Source organism: Mustela lutreola, chromosome 18, assembly GCF_030435805.1.
Source record: "Mustela lutreola isolate mMusLut2 chromosome 18, mMusLut2.pri, whole genome shotgun sequence".
In the NCBI taxonomy this organism is placed as follows: Eukaryota; Metazoa; Chordata; class Mammalia; order Carnivora; family Mustelidae; genus Mustela; species Mustela lutreola.
This window is the reverse complement of record NC_081307.1, coordinates 41,081,024-41,096,919: the sequence shown is the minus strand read 5'-3', so window position 1 is coordinate 41,096,919 and position 15,896 is coordinate 41,081,024. Positions and strand designations below refer to the sequence as shown.

Below are 15,896 nucleotides of genomic sequence, written 5' to 3'. Positions count from 1 at the left end.
TTGGTCGTTGCGCAGCCAGGTGGGATCAGTGACCCCGGGATCAAGTGGCCGTGTTTGAGGTTTCAGTTGGGGGCAAGAGGCATGACTACTGGAGGGGCAAGGAGCCCAGCGGGCTTCCCTCCTGTTCTGAACTGTTCAGAGAGTTCACCTGAGCAAAGCGAGCTCTGGCTGCGAGCTCTGGCTGCGCTCCTAATTGCCCTCCGAGTAGGAGCAGTAAGAGCTGAACGCCTGAAATGTTAAACAGGTCGCTTACTCGTTCTAGCTGCAGGTAAAAACAGTGCAGGAGCTCACCCCATGGGTCTCAGGCTTATACCGGATGCTTTCTTGCCCTTCCTGCGGAGTAGCGGCTAGAGTGTGGCTGGGCAGAGCCCGGCTCCCTCCTCCCTGTGGGCCCCTCCGCTGAGGAGAACCTCCCCTTCCCCATCGGCAGGGACAGGAAGGCCGCACGTGCACGGGGGTGACCCGCAGTCACTTATGGGCGGGGTTCATGGATGTTGACTCTCATTCTGGGAAGAGAAGTATACAGTCGGTGCACACTCGGTGCCAGCCAATATTGTTACTAGAGTAATAGCAACAGTACCGGTAGCACGTAATTCTAGAAAGCCTCCTGCTTACAGACGCGCTAGGAGCATTCGGGAGCCTGCCAGGGGTTCAAATATGCTGAAGACGGTTTTGTCACAGGCTTTAAATGCCTTCTAAAGCAAGAGACTGCTCATTTTAAGTTTTTTTCTCATCAGAGAGTTGCACTCTGGACTTTTTCTACTGAACAGTCTGGGTTTTTCCTATTCCACAACTGAAGACAGACATGACCTCTTTCACCAACTCAGATGCTGGTTTTCTTTAAAAACAGGATTAGGTTTCCAGCTTCAGCAAAGATCATTGCAGCGGACCTTTCCCTCTCCAGACCATTCCTGACGGCACACGAGGGCCATCCTGGACTGACCCCCAGCCCCAGGCAGACTGGGACCGGGGGCCACACCACAGCCTAACCTCACGTGCCCCTGCACGTAATGATAGAAACAGCAAGAGATGGCCGGCAGCCAGATTACCGTAATTATCGAGTTAATTGGGGAGACGCCCCGCTCAGCAAGAAGGTCCAAGCTGACAGTAGGGGTTACTAACTGAACAGGGCACTCTAGGAGGCACCTTCCACCTCACGCCCACCCCCGGAGAAGGACCCTCCCAGCGGGCTTCTCCTGAGACTCGAGCGTCCCTTCGGGTTGCAACACCTCCTTTACGAACACACGACTTCAGAGTCAGACGTGACCCCATCAGGACCTGCGGCAGGGGGCAGGGTGACTTCACAGCAGACGGGGCGACTCCTCCAGGATTTGCTTTCTTTCTCTTTCTTTTCTATTTAAGTCGAGTTGGCCCCCAGTGTCGCATTAGATTCAAGCAGGGGCCGGACCCCGCTCTGTGTCCTGGGGTGCTCCCTGCAGTGTAACTGCGTCTGTGCTGTCCCGTGTCGGTCCCCGCTGTCCGACGTAACAGACCTTCCCGCACCTCCGTCTCCCTGACTCGTGCACTCCATCACCAGAAGCCTGCCCCTTCCTCTCTTGTTCACCTGTTTCTCCCGTCCCCACCACCCATCTCCCGGCGACCGTCAGCTCGTCCTCTGTTTGTGGGTCCGATTCTGCTTTTCGTCGGTTCTCGTTTGCTCTCAACAAACAGGCTTCCCTGAGTGCACAGCGCGCCTCTGCAGATGCGCTCACGAGAGCCGCCAGCTTCCCTCGTGGCAGGAACATGACCCGTGCGCGATCCTCGACACCGTGTCTTTAGTGACACCGAGCCGGGATTTCCAAAAGTAGCAGGTCCCTCCGCCATTCTCTGTCGGGAAGTACTCACCACTGTAGCGGGAGCAGTGGCGGACAAGGTGGGCGTGTGGGGCTTCACCGGTTTTGAAGGCCTGGACCTCCGGAGTTCTAAGTCGCTCTGATTCCTGAGTTCTATGGTCAGACTTCACGCTGAACTCAGTTTTTAATTCTGATTTTTTTTTTTTTTAAGTGTTACTTAGAAGAACCCCGGTGCCCCGGCAGTGGACAGGGCCACTTCAGCCCTGGAAGCAAATCTGTCATAATTCCATGTGAAACCCCGGCCGGTGTGACCTGCCACCCCGGGGAGGAGGAGGAGGGGGCAGTTTCCAGGAACGGAGCTCCGTGCACGTGGGCCGATGCTCCAGGAGCCCCGCAGTGTCCCTGAGCGCCTTGCAGTGGTGCCTACAGTGGCTCCAGACTCCGCACTCCTGGCACGCAGTGCTCTCTCCGGTGCAGAAGCAAGACGACAGGTCTGACTGAGTCCTCATGAGACTCACTCGTGCGACAGCAGTGCAGTGGTTGGAACTTGAGTCGCTGGACTCGGGTCTGGCGTCTCTGAGCTCTCCAGCCTGGGACAAGTCCACGTGGGTGCGTGGAGCGTCGGGGCGGACGCTGGACCGGCCAGCAGGGGCACTGGGATTGCAGTGGTGGCGGGACGTGACCCCTTCCGGGGACTAGCCTGAGCGGTGGGATTTATCTTTAACCAGAGCCTCTCCCCTGGAGAAACGTCCTGGAAGGTACTAGAAAGACACATCGTGTTGCTCGTGTGGCCTGCGCTCTCCAGGCATCTCGTCGTGGCCGACCTTCCCCAAGCTCTCTGGGACACACCAGCTTGGCGGTTCATCTGACGAGACCCCAAACAGGGTTTTTACTCCTAGAATGATGTCCCCACTGTTCCAGAGACCACAGTGGGCTTTGTCCTGGTGGCACTGTGCCCCTCCCCGACACACGTCCACGTTCTGCATTACAGTCTGTCTGGCCAAGTCTGTGCCATGGCTGGAAGAATGCCCACGGTTTCCACATCCCAGAGAGCACTTAGAGCAAGACCATAAGACCGTCCAGTTCTCCATCATTTGATAAATAATAACAAGGCAGCAGTGTGCCCTGCTGAGCCTGCAGGTCCCCATCCCTGCCATGGCTCTGCCCGTTACTGTCTCCCAGGGGTCACCCAGTGGGGCGTGAGCACTGTGGGTTCCCAGCAGACTGACCTCAGCCACGTGCCCTGGAGCTCCTTCCCAGCTGTGTGCGGACATGAGGACATAGGGGAGCGGGACGCCAGGCAGCGAGGCAGGAACCGCGTCTCAAGGTGGTCACCTGTGTGACACTCAGGGATGAGCAGGGACTCATGTCTGTGCCCGGCACGCCCCAGCTGAGCACAGAGACGAGCAGACAGCACTGCGGCCCTCCCATCCCCCCGTCCCCACGACCCCAAGCAGCCTCCTTCCCTGTGTCACCTTGTCACGTGCCCACACCCCATGTGTGGAGGGCCAGCGCCCCACCCCGGAGGGTCCCAGAGCCATGCAGATGCCAGCTGCCCATGCGTCCTGGCACTGCTGGGGTCAGACACCTAATGAGCCCCAGCCCTCTCCCGGCACGCTGCAGGGACACAGCTGCGTCCCAGGGTATGAAGCGGCCGGCTGCCGGGTCCCCAGGTCCCAGGGTATGAAGCGGCCGGCTGCCGGGTCCCCAGGTCTCCCCTGACGCCTCTCTGCAGGAGGAGGACGGAGGCCCCAGGCAGAGGCGCACGCTTGGGGCCACTGGGGCGGCGTGACCCAGCTGCCGTGGGGCCCCCAACTCTAGTGGCGTCCCTGCCCCCCTCCCGGTGAGCGTCTGCGGGCGCCCGAGACGGCCTCCCGCCGGCGTGGAGCCCCGGCTCCGTCTCCTCGCTGCTCTCGCCCTCGGCGCCGCTCCCAGCTGGGCCGGCCCAGCCGCCCGAGGTCACGGGCGCACGGTCTCTGCATTCCCTTTGTTTCTGCTCGTCCGTGGTGGGGATAGTCTGACAACCCACGCCGTGCCTGGACTGGAGGTGCGGAGCCGGGGCCTGGGCCGCATGGAGGGGGCCCTCTGCGTCCGGGCTGCGTCCTTCCCACAGCTTCCAGCCGTGCGTGCTCTCGGCCCCTTCTCTCTCCTTCTCTTTAAAAAGATGATCTGGATCATCATAGCTTCCTTCTGTCATGCAGCCTTTTTGTTTTAATTGTGGCGAAACATCCCTAGCAGAGTGTTCCATCTGGACCGTCTGCAAGTGCGCAGGTCAGTGGTGGTCAGTGCCCCGGCAGTGCTGTGCAGGCCTCCCCCGTCCATCCCCCGAACTCGGCAGAGCCCCAGTTCTGCCCCCCAGACCCTGGCACGGCCGTCTCGGTGTCTCCGAGGCAGTGACCACTCCGGGGACCTGGCACGGATGGAGTGGCTGAGTCAGAGCAGGTGTCAGACCCTCCATGGGCAGGATGCAGTAGTAGCCACACGAGGACGTGGGTCTGCAGGTCACCATTCTCACCCCTGCTTTGCGCCCATGGACGGATACCCAGACGTGATGTGTTGGGTCCTGGGGTAGTTCTTTGAATTTCTTGAGGACCCACCACCCCCTTTCCACACGGCCACACCCCGGCGTGCCTGCTCAGGGGTGCCATCTCTCACGACCTCTGCGAGGCTTCCCCGCCACATGCAGGACAGCCACTCGGTCATCCCCCGTTTTCCTGCCGCTGCCTGCTTTGGTTCCTTGGCGCCCACATTCTCCAGAAGCAGGTCCAGCTGCATTTCTGAGTTAATGGTTCACAAAAGAAGACCGAGGAAGGTTTGAAAGACACTGTTTGTGGCCGTAACTTTCGCGCTTAATGTCCTCCTGGGTTCCGGGAGCTGAGCCGCGTTTCGAGTCCCCGTGTGACGTTGTATCTGCGTTTCCGAGTCTCCCTCAGTCTCAGTGAACACGTCAGCTCTCAGAGAGCAGGTCACTTTGACCAGTTCTTTGGGAGGAACAAGGCAGCTTTCCTTCTAGAACCTCCTGAAGTGTTGAAGTGTTCGTGTGGCTGTAAGTGCCAGCAAGTGGGCCTCACGGAAATTGTAGTCCTTTGTCTATAAACTGGTTTTCTCCTTGGAGGGAGTGGGATTGAGCAGGGATTCCACTAAATCCTGCCACCGGACATGAGCCACATCACTCAGATTTGGGCCTCTTCAGGCTGTCCAACGTGGATCTTCAACATAAGTGATATGAGACAATCGGAGGCTTTGTGATAGCGTGTGTCGTGGAAAATGCCATGTTTCAAACCAGCACGTGTGTGTCCCGTGCTCTGCTCTCCAAGGAGCTGGGGCTGTCCTGACGCGAGTATTGGCTCTGTCTGTTGTCTGTCCCTCTGCAGCTTCAGGAACCCAAAGGCTGTTCAGACTGACACTCTCACCTGTAATTTCCCTCTGGTCCTTTCTGCCGCACAACCCAGAGACTCCTCCCCTTACGCCATGGGTCTTAGTGGCGGCAGGCCCCGCCTCCAGCGTCTGGACCTCCAGCCCGGGTTCGGCGTGCTCCGATCTGCTGAGTGGAAGGAGCCTGCATTCTAGTCAAGAACCCAGGTGACACCAAAGAAGCCGCAGTCAGGGCCACAGTTAGAGACTAGAAAAAACCACGTTTGCTTCCCTGTGAGAGGGGCGGTCGGGGTCTTTTACCTGCTTTCACTCTGTGAATGGTCGGAGGACAGCGACAGACGTGGCGTTTCAGACAGTGCCTGTTCGTGCCTGTCTGTCGGCGTCAGCCAGGGTTGCCAGGAGGTGTGGGTGTGGACGCGGCGGCCGGCGGTGCAGAAGTGTGCTGGGGACGAGTGGCTGCGGGCTCCTCGTGGGCTCGGCAGGGAGCAGCCACCTGGGAAGTGGGACAGGGGTCTCAGGGTCTGGCCCCAGACCCTCCGAATGCCTAGGGCAGGAGGGATGGGCCAGGGGCCGATCTGGGAACAGTGCAGACCCAGGAGGCGCTCCCTCCGCCCGGTGCCTCCCCACTGTGCGCGGGGCCCACGCTCACCCTCCCGGCCTCCCGTGGGCCTCGGCCCTCACCCATCGGCTTCGTCCCGCGCATACGCACCTGTTAAGCCACGCAGGGTTCACGCAAGTGGCAGACCCAGCCTGTGGGAGTAGCAGGAGAGGGCTCCCTCCTCAGCGGTCCATTCAGCCTGGCTCTGAACCGCCCAGGGAGTCTCCCGGTCCGCAGGCCAGGGGCGACCGCGCACTGTGACTTCTCACTCCTGAAATCCTCCCCCCGCCAAGCTGCTGTTAGCACCGCGTCCCTCCTCCCTGGACTCCCACTTAGAACCGCGAGTTGGTCTCGGGGCAAATTCATGAGTATCGGCCCCTGCCGGTGTCACGGACCCCACACCAGGGCCCTCCAGCCAACCCGATGGTCACGACCGTGTGCGCACGTGCCCCCACCCCTGTCCAAAGCCTGGAGATTCATTTTGATACATTTGGAACTTTGAGGTTCCCAGGGTGACTCTGGACCTGGGAGTTACGTTGCAGCCTTGCAAACCATTCCCTTCCTGCCAAACGATGCGAGGAGGTGAGTCTCCTCCTGTCCCAGCACAACAGCAACAGAGCTGGGGTGCACAGGGCAAAACCCCGCCGGCCAGACGCGTGGTGGGTTTCCATGACGATGCCCAGAAGCAGACTGAGCGTGTGTTTGCAACGGTGGCCTCCACACCTGGCGCTGGCCGCTGTCAGCAGCCTGGAGAGGTGACAGAGGCGCTGGGGACAGCACAGAGGGGGGTGGCCGTCTGAACCTGACCTCGCACGCTCTCGGCCTCTCACAAACCTGCCGCCCCCGGCTGCCACCCGTCAGGCTTTCCGTGGGCTGCTCGGAATGTCAGGAGGGTCTTGGAGCTGACGTTCTTAGCGTTTGGTAAGAAATAGCCCAGGAAGATGCCCCTAAGCCTGACAGACCCGCGCGGCCCAGCTCCCGGGAACGGCGCTTGCACAGGCTGCGCTGGGGCAGGTGCATTTTGTCTTCTCTCGTTCTGGGTGGACCCGGCCGCGGTCGCTGGCCGGGCCTCGCCACCGACTGTGCACTGTTGTTGCAGATGAGCGAGGCGGAGATGAACGGGCAGTTCGAGTCGGTGTGTGAGTCGGTTTTCAGCGAGGCCGAGTCGCAGGCCATGGACGCCCTGGACCTCCCCGGCTGCTTCAGAACCAGGAGCCACAGCTACCTCCGGGCCATCCAGGCCGGCTACTCGCAGGACGAGGAGTGTGGTCCGGCCTCAACGCCCCCCAACACTGCCGCGACCATCCGGTCCGCAGCAGGTAAGAGCGCCCGTCTGGCCTCCCAGAGGAGCACAGCCCCTCCACGCAGGGAAGCAACATCCCGCAGAGGTTCCGTACCTTTGCCAAGTGGCTCTCGGTGCGTTGTCACACTTGCGATGGGGTTGGGAACGTTTCTTTCATGACTGACCTTTCTTCCGCTTAGGATGTGATCTTAGTACCAAGGTTCTTTAAAAGAATCCAGCGCAGCTTCCGTGAGGGTTTCTGTAGGAAACAGGCTGACGCGCTGACATCTGGACAGTGATCGTAACTTCAGGCCGAGGGTCACTGGATCAAGGTCAAACCTGAGGGTCACGCTAGGACGCCCGGGCTCCCTCCTCGCTGCGTCCAGTCTGAGTGGCTCATACACACGACTCTGTGCTCAGAGCCCATGTGTCGCCTGCCTGGGTCTGCTGACCATCCCCGCACTCTGCGGCTCGGTGTCACGGCGGGCTTGCGTTCCTCTGGAAAACCGTATCCACCCCGGGAATGTCCACCACCGGGACTACATGTTGGTGCGCAAGAGCTCGCGGCTCTGCTCCCACTCGGGTGGCGTGACGAGTACGCACAGCCCAGACAGACCACGCGACATGGTGCTCAAGAAGCGCCGTCCGGGCTGCGCACACCCCGAACTCAGAAAGCAGCCGCGGCCAGGGGCAAGGTCCTCTGACTCCGGGCAGAGCGAGGAAGGGACCAGTGTGGGAAAACGGCGAGCACGGTGTCCGGTAAACAAGCGCGGGCCCGGGGAGAGGGGGCGGGACAGGGAGCTCGGGAAGGGGGTCTCAGCGGCCCGCGGGCAGCAGGGCGCCGCTGTTGGCGCACTTTGGGAAGAGCGTGGGGTGGGAGAGCGAGCCCATGGGAAGCAGGAACTGCGTTCGGGCCTCGCCCTGGGAGTCAGGCCCTCCCGGACCACAAGCTTATTGACTTCCCGACTCTCGGTGCTCAGAAGAAGCGGTCGTGGTGACTGATTCGTGCAGGGAGCGAGCGGCTACTTTTCAAAGTGCATGTGGGTCCTCTGCAATCTTTCTGTGTGGCTCTGTGGCACCCACGTGGGGGTTTGGTGACGTGTTTTGACCATGAAGGTTTGAGGTGTTCCGAAGAAGTGGACTGGGCCACGGGGTGCCGGGTTCCCACTGCAGGGTGCCGTGGCGACGGAGGGGCCAGCCCCACGGATGTGCTCCGTGCACGTGGGCCAGGCAGTGGCAGTTACCGGGGCATCCTCTCGGCGGGCTTTGTGGGTGGCGGGGCTGAGCCTCTGGCTCTCCTCCTACACGTCCCGGATCTCAGGAGGTCCCTGCCTCCCCTCGGCGCAGTCACAGACCACCTTTCCTGCTCTGCCCTCGTGGGAAATGACCGCGTTCCAAACGTAGGGAAGTGGTGAGTTTCACAGCCCCTGCATTTTAGTATATGTGCTGCCAAAGCGAGCACACAGCCCCTGCATTTTAAAAAACACACTTTCAGAGATGTTGGCTGATCTCTTTGCTCGTGTTTGTTGAATGTCTCTTATGAGCGAGTGACAAGTGAGCACTTTGATGGTCTTCAGAAAGGCTTTGCAACCGTAATTACCCAGTAGAAAATGACTTCATTGTGTTTAGGGCTGTCATTATGGGAGAAGAAAAATAAAGCTGTTTGCATAGAGATAATGCAAGAGCCCGTGCAGAAACCAGACTAAAATTCTAATTTATGTACATACCATTTTCATGAGTACATTGTTGTGTTCCCAAAATGTAGGCACCAGATAAATCACAAAAGATGCTTCTAGTCTGTATTTGTCTCGGATCTTGGCCTGGTTATGGAGTCAAGATTGCCTCCAGGCTGGGGCTGTGGGGCCGTGCCAGGGTCAGGGAAGGGCCTGAATCGGGTTAAAAGAGGAAGCAAAAACCGCTCGGGGAGATCCCCAGCCCAGAAGGCCATTCTGAAGAAGGGGAGAGCAGAGGGCTCTCTCGCACTCCCGTTTCCCGCTTCACCCCAGGCGCTGTGTGTGCTCATGTCCTCCGCAGACCTGAGCAGGCGGCAACTGTCCGTTCGGTAAGACCGAGAAAACACTAAGAGACGGAGAGTCCTCATGTAGAAAAACAAAGGTAGGGGGAGGAACTTCCAGCTACACAGAACGTAAATGCCCCCAACCTTCCAGTCGGCCCAGGGCTCCCTGTCTGTCAGGCAGTCGTTCTGTCCTAACACACTCAGCAGGCGGCGTTCAACGTTGACCTCTCCCCACGGTCCTCTGGGCATTTCGACAAACTGATTTTCTTCTATGGTTCTACAACTGTCTCTTAAAATAACTCCAAAAAAAATAGAAAACGATTTTCAAATTTACTCACAGTGATTATCTGGAAACCTAAGATTTATTTAAATATGTTTCTTTTTGCAAGCTTGAAAAGTGGAAGTTGATGCGATTGGCTTGTCTCCCCTAGAACAAATGCATTCGTGTAACGAAATACGCAGCTCGGACTCACGAACTGTGTGACAGAGGCGTGAAAGTGTGTCGAGAACGCTGGGACGTGCGGTGGCCTTTCTGGTTTAGACGCCCGCGCATGGGCGCTCGCTTCAGCGGCCCCTGCCTTCAACACCCGACAGACCGATGCTGTCAGCGCGTGTTGCTTGTCGGGGGGGACTGGAGGGCAGCTGTGTTGAACCCTGAAGGGCACGCGGCCGAATGGCCTTCTGCTCAGGTGCCGGGGGAACGCACGTGGGGCCTGGTACGTGCTCTGCGGGGCGACACACAGCCGCAGACGTCTGTCCTGCGCCGTGTCTCTCATTAGGAGAATGGCCGCGTGCTGATTACTGTCCTGTCCTTCCATGAAGTGGTTTCGAAAACACCTAACTTTCATTTCACACATGGGTTCTTCCTCGTCTGTGAAATGATTTATCAGAGAGATTTACTTGTCTACATATGCATTCCACCCGATCTTTCTGGGGAGAGACCGTTATTGATACCGTAGAGGAAAATGCCATAAAATTAGATTATAATGATTTTTCTCTGGGTCAAAAGTTTTTTCAACAAATGTCACAACTGATTCTAGAAGTTATTAAAACAAAGGGAAAATCCATACAAAGCATGACAGAGGAAATAGCCATAAATTTATTTTCATTTTATTGTTTATAGTTCAGTAGTAACTTGTCCCTCAGTGTACATCATAATTCCAGTTTCCAGGAGCACCTTGGGCCTCTAGGGTTCAGCTGCCTTCCTCAGCCCCCGAGCCACAGCTGGGTCTGTTTCTGTCCCCACACTCCCTTCTCTGACTTGGGGATGACATTGGGCCTGGACTCAACCCAGGGATGGCCCCATCTCCAGACCCGGAACCTAATCACACCTACAAACATGCCTTCTGCCATGGTAGGTGACACAGGGCCCAGGAACAAGACTGTGGACATCTGGGGGTGGGGGCATTCTCTTGTCTACCGTCATGGGATCATGATGCCGTGATCCTAAATCCTGTAAATATTATAGTAAGTACTGGCTGACAGCCTTGGGAAGGGTTGGGTGGACGAGGTACCCTGAGCCCAGAGTAGATGTCTGTGTCCTCTAAAGCATGGGGAACCCGTCACCCTGCTGGGCATGTGAAGTTAGTCCTTCTCATGAACCCAACCTCCTCCAGATGACGGGAAACCTAACCCCGTGGAGTCTGCCGGACGGGGGTCTCAGGAGAAGCCCTCAGCTGTGGCCAGGGGACATGGAGGCTCCCCTTCCGGCAACCGCAGGATCAGACTTTCTGCCAAAGGCTCGTCTCCAGCTGTGTGGCCACGGGAACCGGCGCGTGGGTGATTCAGGGGCAAGGACCGACCGCGAACACGTTCGCCTCCTTTATGAGGCGGCCCGTGGCACCAAGATCTCTGGAGCCTGAGGGTGTCTCTGCCAAGGCTTCCGTGGGGCTTCTGCTCTCCCGGTGGCCTTGCGTTTCAGTAGAAGTCCGGGTTGCAGGCTGGACGTCGGAAAGGTGCGGCGTCATCTGTGGGATGGAAACTCCCTGGTTCCTGGGACGGCCGTCAGCTTTATCCACGTGTGCCCACGACCTCCCGGATAAACAGGCACAAGGCGGTCCCAGCCCTGGGGACTGGGGGGTGAAGCTGTGCAGTTACCAAACGCAGCGGAGGGGCCCCCGTTTCCCGGGCAGGCGGTGAGTGAGCGTGCTCTCTCCTTCGAAACCCGTGTTCAGGCCACCCTTGCGCCTCCCTCAGAAACACTCCCCGGGCACTGACAGTGGGGAGGGGGCCACAGAGCGAGCGACCCCCAGTCGTGGGCTCCATTCCGTTCCGTCTCCAAACCGGCCAACAGGCTGAGTCCCAGCAGGACGGAGAGGAGACCCACATACCGCAGACTCGCAGCCCGGATCCTTACACTTTACGACTGTCAGCGGCTGACCGTGTCCCTCCGTCCCTACCTGAGATCGGGGACAACTGGAGCAGGCGGGAGCGCGGCGGTGCGCTTGGAGACCCACGGGGCACGTTCTGTCCGTCGTGGAGGCAGCAGCCAGAAGCTGTCTCTGGACTTATGCTCTCTCCCCCTTACCTTCCACGGGCCTCTGATTTTCTTTCTAAAAATATAGCCCCCCAAATGCATAGAATGCAGTTAAATGTAATAAAAATTACAGCCTAGCCCCAGTGTGCCCGCCTGCCACCCTTTCAGTTTCCTGTTACCAGGGAGCAAAGGCTCCGTCCCCTGTGGGGACAACAACCCTCGATGACCTGACCCAGGCTCACCCCGCAGCTGCGCTGGAAGCCCCAGCTGGTGCCCACCCCCTCAGACCTTCTCACTGCTTTTGCATATGCCCTGCCCAGCCCAGAACCCGCTGCCCGGCTTTCTGTATGTCATTCATAGCTTTGCTTAAAATGCAACTCAGAGACCCTTTCTTCCTGGAAGCCTTCTCTGATTCATTCTCCTAATCAATTTAGATGCCAAGATAAAATCATCAGTCCTGGGACACCTAGGTGGCTCCATCCGTGAAGTGTCTGCCTTCGGCTCAGGTCATGATCCCAGGGTCCCGGGATCAAGCCCCACATCAGGCTCTCTGCTCAGCAGGAGCCTGCTTCCCCTCTGCCTGCACACCCTCACTTGTGCTCTCTCTCAAATAAACATAATCTTTGAAAGAATAATTTGTTAGCTCCTCCTCCCTGATCAGATAAGTTCTAACAAAAAAATTATTAAAACAACAAAATCCTAATTTTCATTTCTTTAAAAAAGATGCTTCTCTTTCAAAGATGTAGAGATACTAGATGCCCACGACGTGAAGCTACAGCCGTATGCACTAGTCTATGTGTTTACACTGTCTTTTATACAGGTTATAAAAGCATTGATACTATGGATTTTAGTCCTTACTTGTTAGTTTAAAAAGCATTACAGTTATACTTTTTAACTTATGCTTCTTAATAACTTAGACAAGTTATTTAAATTCATAATATTATAAAACATGAGAATATTGAAAAAAAATAATTTTGCTCTCTCAGGAAGAAAAAATCCTGTAACAATGCTGTTAAATCAGATCACCCAGAGTGAATTTTTAGTTTTCTTTCCATTATGACATAGAACATAAACTCATACCGGTGGAGCGCCTGGTGGCTCAGTTGGTAGAGCCTCTGCCTTCGGCTCAGGTCGTGATCCGGGGGTCCAGGGATCGAGTCCCACATCGGGCTCCCTGCTCAGTGGAGAGTCTGCTTCTGTCCCTCCCCCCACTTGTTCTCTCTCTCTCTCAAATAAATAAAAATCTTTAAAAAAACAAACCTCACACTGGAAATGGGAGGAACACGACCATAAACTCCTATTCGTACGTTTCAGTTTATTGATTATGCAGACTTAATAATTTCACATATATCGTCTTTAAAACACACTTAAAAGTTATAATTGATTTGTTACTTTTGTAACTTCAAATTTTCATTCTTTGCTTCTGGGTTCCAAGAAACACTTGAGACAATTTCATACGACAAATCTGGACTTACACAAAAATGGTTTCTGGTTAGGAATTTCTAGATTCTGGAGAATTTGCCTTTTATAAAAATGATCCTTTAAAACATGGCACATGAGTGGAAGAGAATTAGACTTCTTACTACCCCCACATCCTTCCCGTTGTGTTGCAAGTGGCTGGCGGGCTTCTGCTCTGCGTTGGTGATAGAGGATGCAAGCATCGTCATTCTGAGGAACGTTGGAAAATCTCACTTAGGATCATTGACCGTGTGTCAGCCTGACTGGGCCAGATATTTAGTCAAACACAATCGTGGACGTTTCTACGAGGTTTGCTTTCTTTCTGCTGAATGAAATGTTTGGATTGATAGGATTGAGAAAACAGACTGCTCTCCCTCATCTGGGTGGGCCACATCCAATCCGTTGAAGGCCTGGCTAGAACACAAAGCTGACCCTCCTACGGGCAGGAGAGAATTCGTCCTGCCTGACTCTTCAAATTGGGAAATCAGCATTTTGCTACTGGACCACGCGGGGTAGGGGGACGGGTCCACCAGGCCTGTCAGAAGTGAGTGGAGCCAGAAGGCAGACAAAACTCTGCAAACTCTGTTTTAGAAAAAGGACGACCATGGTGAGTGCCAGAAAAGCCCCACAGAGAAGGGAGGGAGAGGTCAGACTTCAGAGGTGACCTGGCCGTGACCGGCAGCAGCAAGGCACCAGAGACTCAGCAGCCACGTAGCCTGCGGGGGTCGTCCCAGCACAGGCGGTCAGGACCGCGGAGGTCTGCGGGGTCAAAGCACGTGGCTCCGGGTATGAGACGTCCCTGCTCTCCTGGATGAGTGGACAGCTCACGCCCTGCAGGGAACTGATAAGAAATGCAGACAGTCTCTCAGCAGAGGTCACCTGCTCTGGAATTGAGGTCCCAGCCTGGAGTCCAGGGGCCCTTAATAGAGTCAAGGGTCAGGGCTGCATGAAGGCTGATGGGTTTAAAAGTGAATCTTTATTTTTATGAATGTCTGACCATAAGAATCGCTTTGGTTATGGATGTGCGCAACAGGAAACACTCGCGAGGGCCGTGTCCATGACTTCATCGAGCATGGAACCCAGAGAGTGACCTCCACTCAGTTCTTGGTGCCATTTCAAAACATCCCTTGAGTGCCTTGGGCTCAGAAACGACCGTGCTCATCCGTCCTGCTCTCGAGCTCATCATTTGCCACATTAATACACACATCTGTATCTCAAAGACATGGACTATTTTGGTAACTGCAGTACAATGTAAGGTTTTTAATCATCTGCGTTTTATTTTTTGTGGTTAAACCCTGACTTTGAGAAGGAAGCTGCAGGTTCCACCAACCCACCAAGGAGTCATAGCACACAGAAGGCTTAGGAGTACAGGCTCCCGTCAGCCGGCATCATGGTGGGACGTCTCTCCACAGCTGAGTGCAGTGTCCCATGTTTATAGTATTGGGTTTTCTCATAGAGGTCAGGAATTATTTTAATCTTCTCTACTGGGATGTGAGGGCCGTGAGAACGGGCACCAGTTAGGAATGGTGAAACGTGCCATCAGAAACACCCAGAGCGGTGTCCACACTTAGAAGGGGCTTGAATTCGTCACCTGTGAATTGCCTTGCATGTCCTGGGTTGGGAAGAACCTGTCGGACGCACACGGACTGTGCTCTGGAGTGAGTTTCCCGTGTGCACACACGATAGCAGGGTAATGCTGTGTCTTCCCAAGGGTTCTTGATCTGGGATCCCCCGCGGCACTGCTGTCCCACGGAACATTCCTCCTCCCGGGGTCTCCGACCACCAGCAGCGTGACAGCAGGGATGTGGCATCAGGAAGCCCACAGTTTGCTTTGTGGGGAGCTGCTCCCAGTGGCCTCTCCGGCAACATGACCAATCAGCTCCAATGAACCTACTGGAAACAACCCCACAATTATTCCCAAACAGCGCTGGTGTTGCCAGGCTGGGACGTGCCGCCCAAAGCAGTCACAAACCTGCAGGATAGGCCCTGGTTTATCTTGAGTTGATAGCGTTCAGAGGATCCACTGAAGGTCACATCCATTCCCGAGGCATTGGGGGGATCACTCCAGAAGAATTTAGCTCCCCATCGCCTCATCTACCCCAACACGGTACGGGACTCCATAAATATTTGCTGAATGTATGAATAATTGACCTGAGAATCTACAGTCTATGAAATATTTAGAGCCATTCACAGGAGCGGTTGGCACTGACTTAATATTTTAAATTCAATATTTAAACTCCCCTGAGCTTGGCTACGACCCAGTTGGACTTTCCTTCTTTTCTGTTTGTCTCTGTGGGCGGTTCCCGTTCACCAGCTCCCACGGCCTCGCATGTCCCCGGGCCGTTGTCGCCTGTCCAAAGCATCATCTACTTTCTCCGACCAGCGCCCCACCCCCGTTCTGAGTGCCTTGCTCTCCTGCCTGGTGCACTGGGAGACTTAGCCTCTGTCATTCTAGGGTGAGCCCAGGGCTTGGTGAGGCCTGCACCCACACATGGCAGGAAGGACCCCAGAAACCTGCCGCTGCCCAAGATCTCCATGTCCCTTCGGCAGGGCCCCCCGAGTCTCCCGGCCTCTCGGGGCCTCATCAGGACTGCAGCTCCCGGAGGCCCGCAGACCCTGACCCTGGCTCCCAGCCCGACATCTTCGGTCTCCACTCTCGTCCCACGCCACCTGGACTGCCGGACGCTTGCTCTACCGAGCCAGGCTGTCACAGGCTGTGACAAGAGTCCAGCTGAAGTTACCCTGGAGCTGGCTTCCGCCGAGGAAACCTCAAGAAGAGGAGCCCAGAGCCGGCTTGCCGGGGGAAGGACTGTGGGAAGAGAACGCGCAGGTGAGCCCCGAAGACTTCCCGGCGGCGGCGGCCAGGTGCGGCCCTCTCCCCAGGGTGCCGGCGGCCA

General features: G+C 56.5%; 1 protein-coding gene across 2 annotated transcripts in view; it reads left to right on the top strand.

Annotated features, from left to right (window-relative positions):
- Positions 1 to 15,896, top strand: part of DLGAP2 (DLG associated protein 2) — a 773,688-nt gene that overhangs the window by 713,243 nt on the left and 44,549 nt on the right. For both annotated transcript variants that reach the window (XM_059156120.1, XM_059156121.1), the window contains one exon: positions 6,866 to 7,085. In XM_059156120.1, coding sequence (XP_059012103.1) covers positions 6,866 to 7,085 — 220 coding nt within the window. The remainder of the gene's footprint in view (positions 1 to 6,865; positions 7,086 to 15,896) is intronic.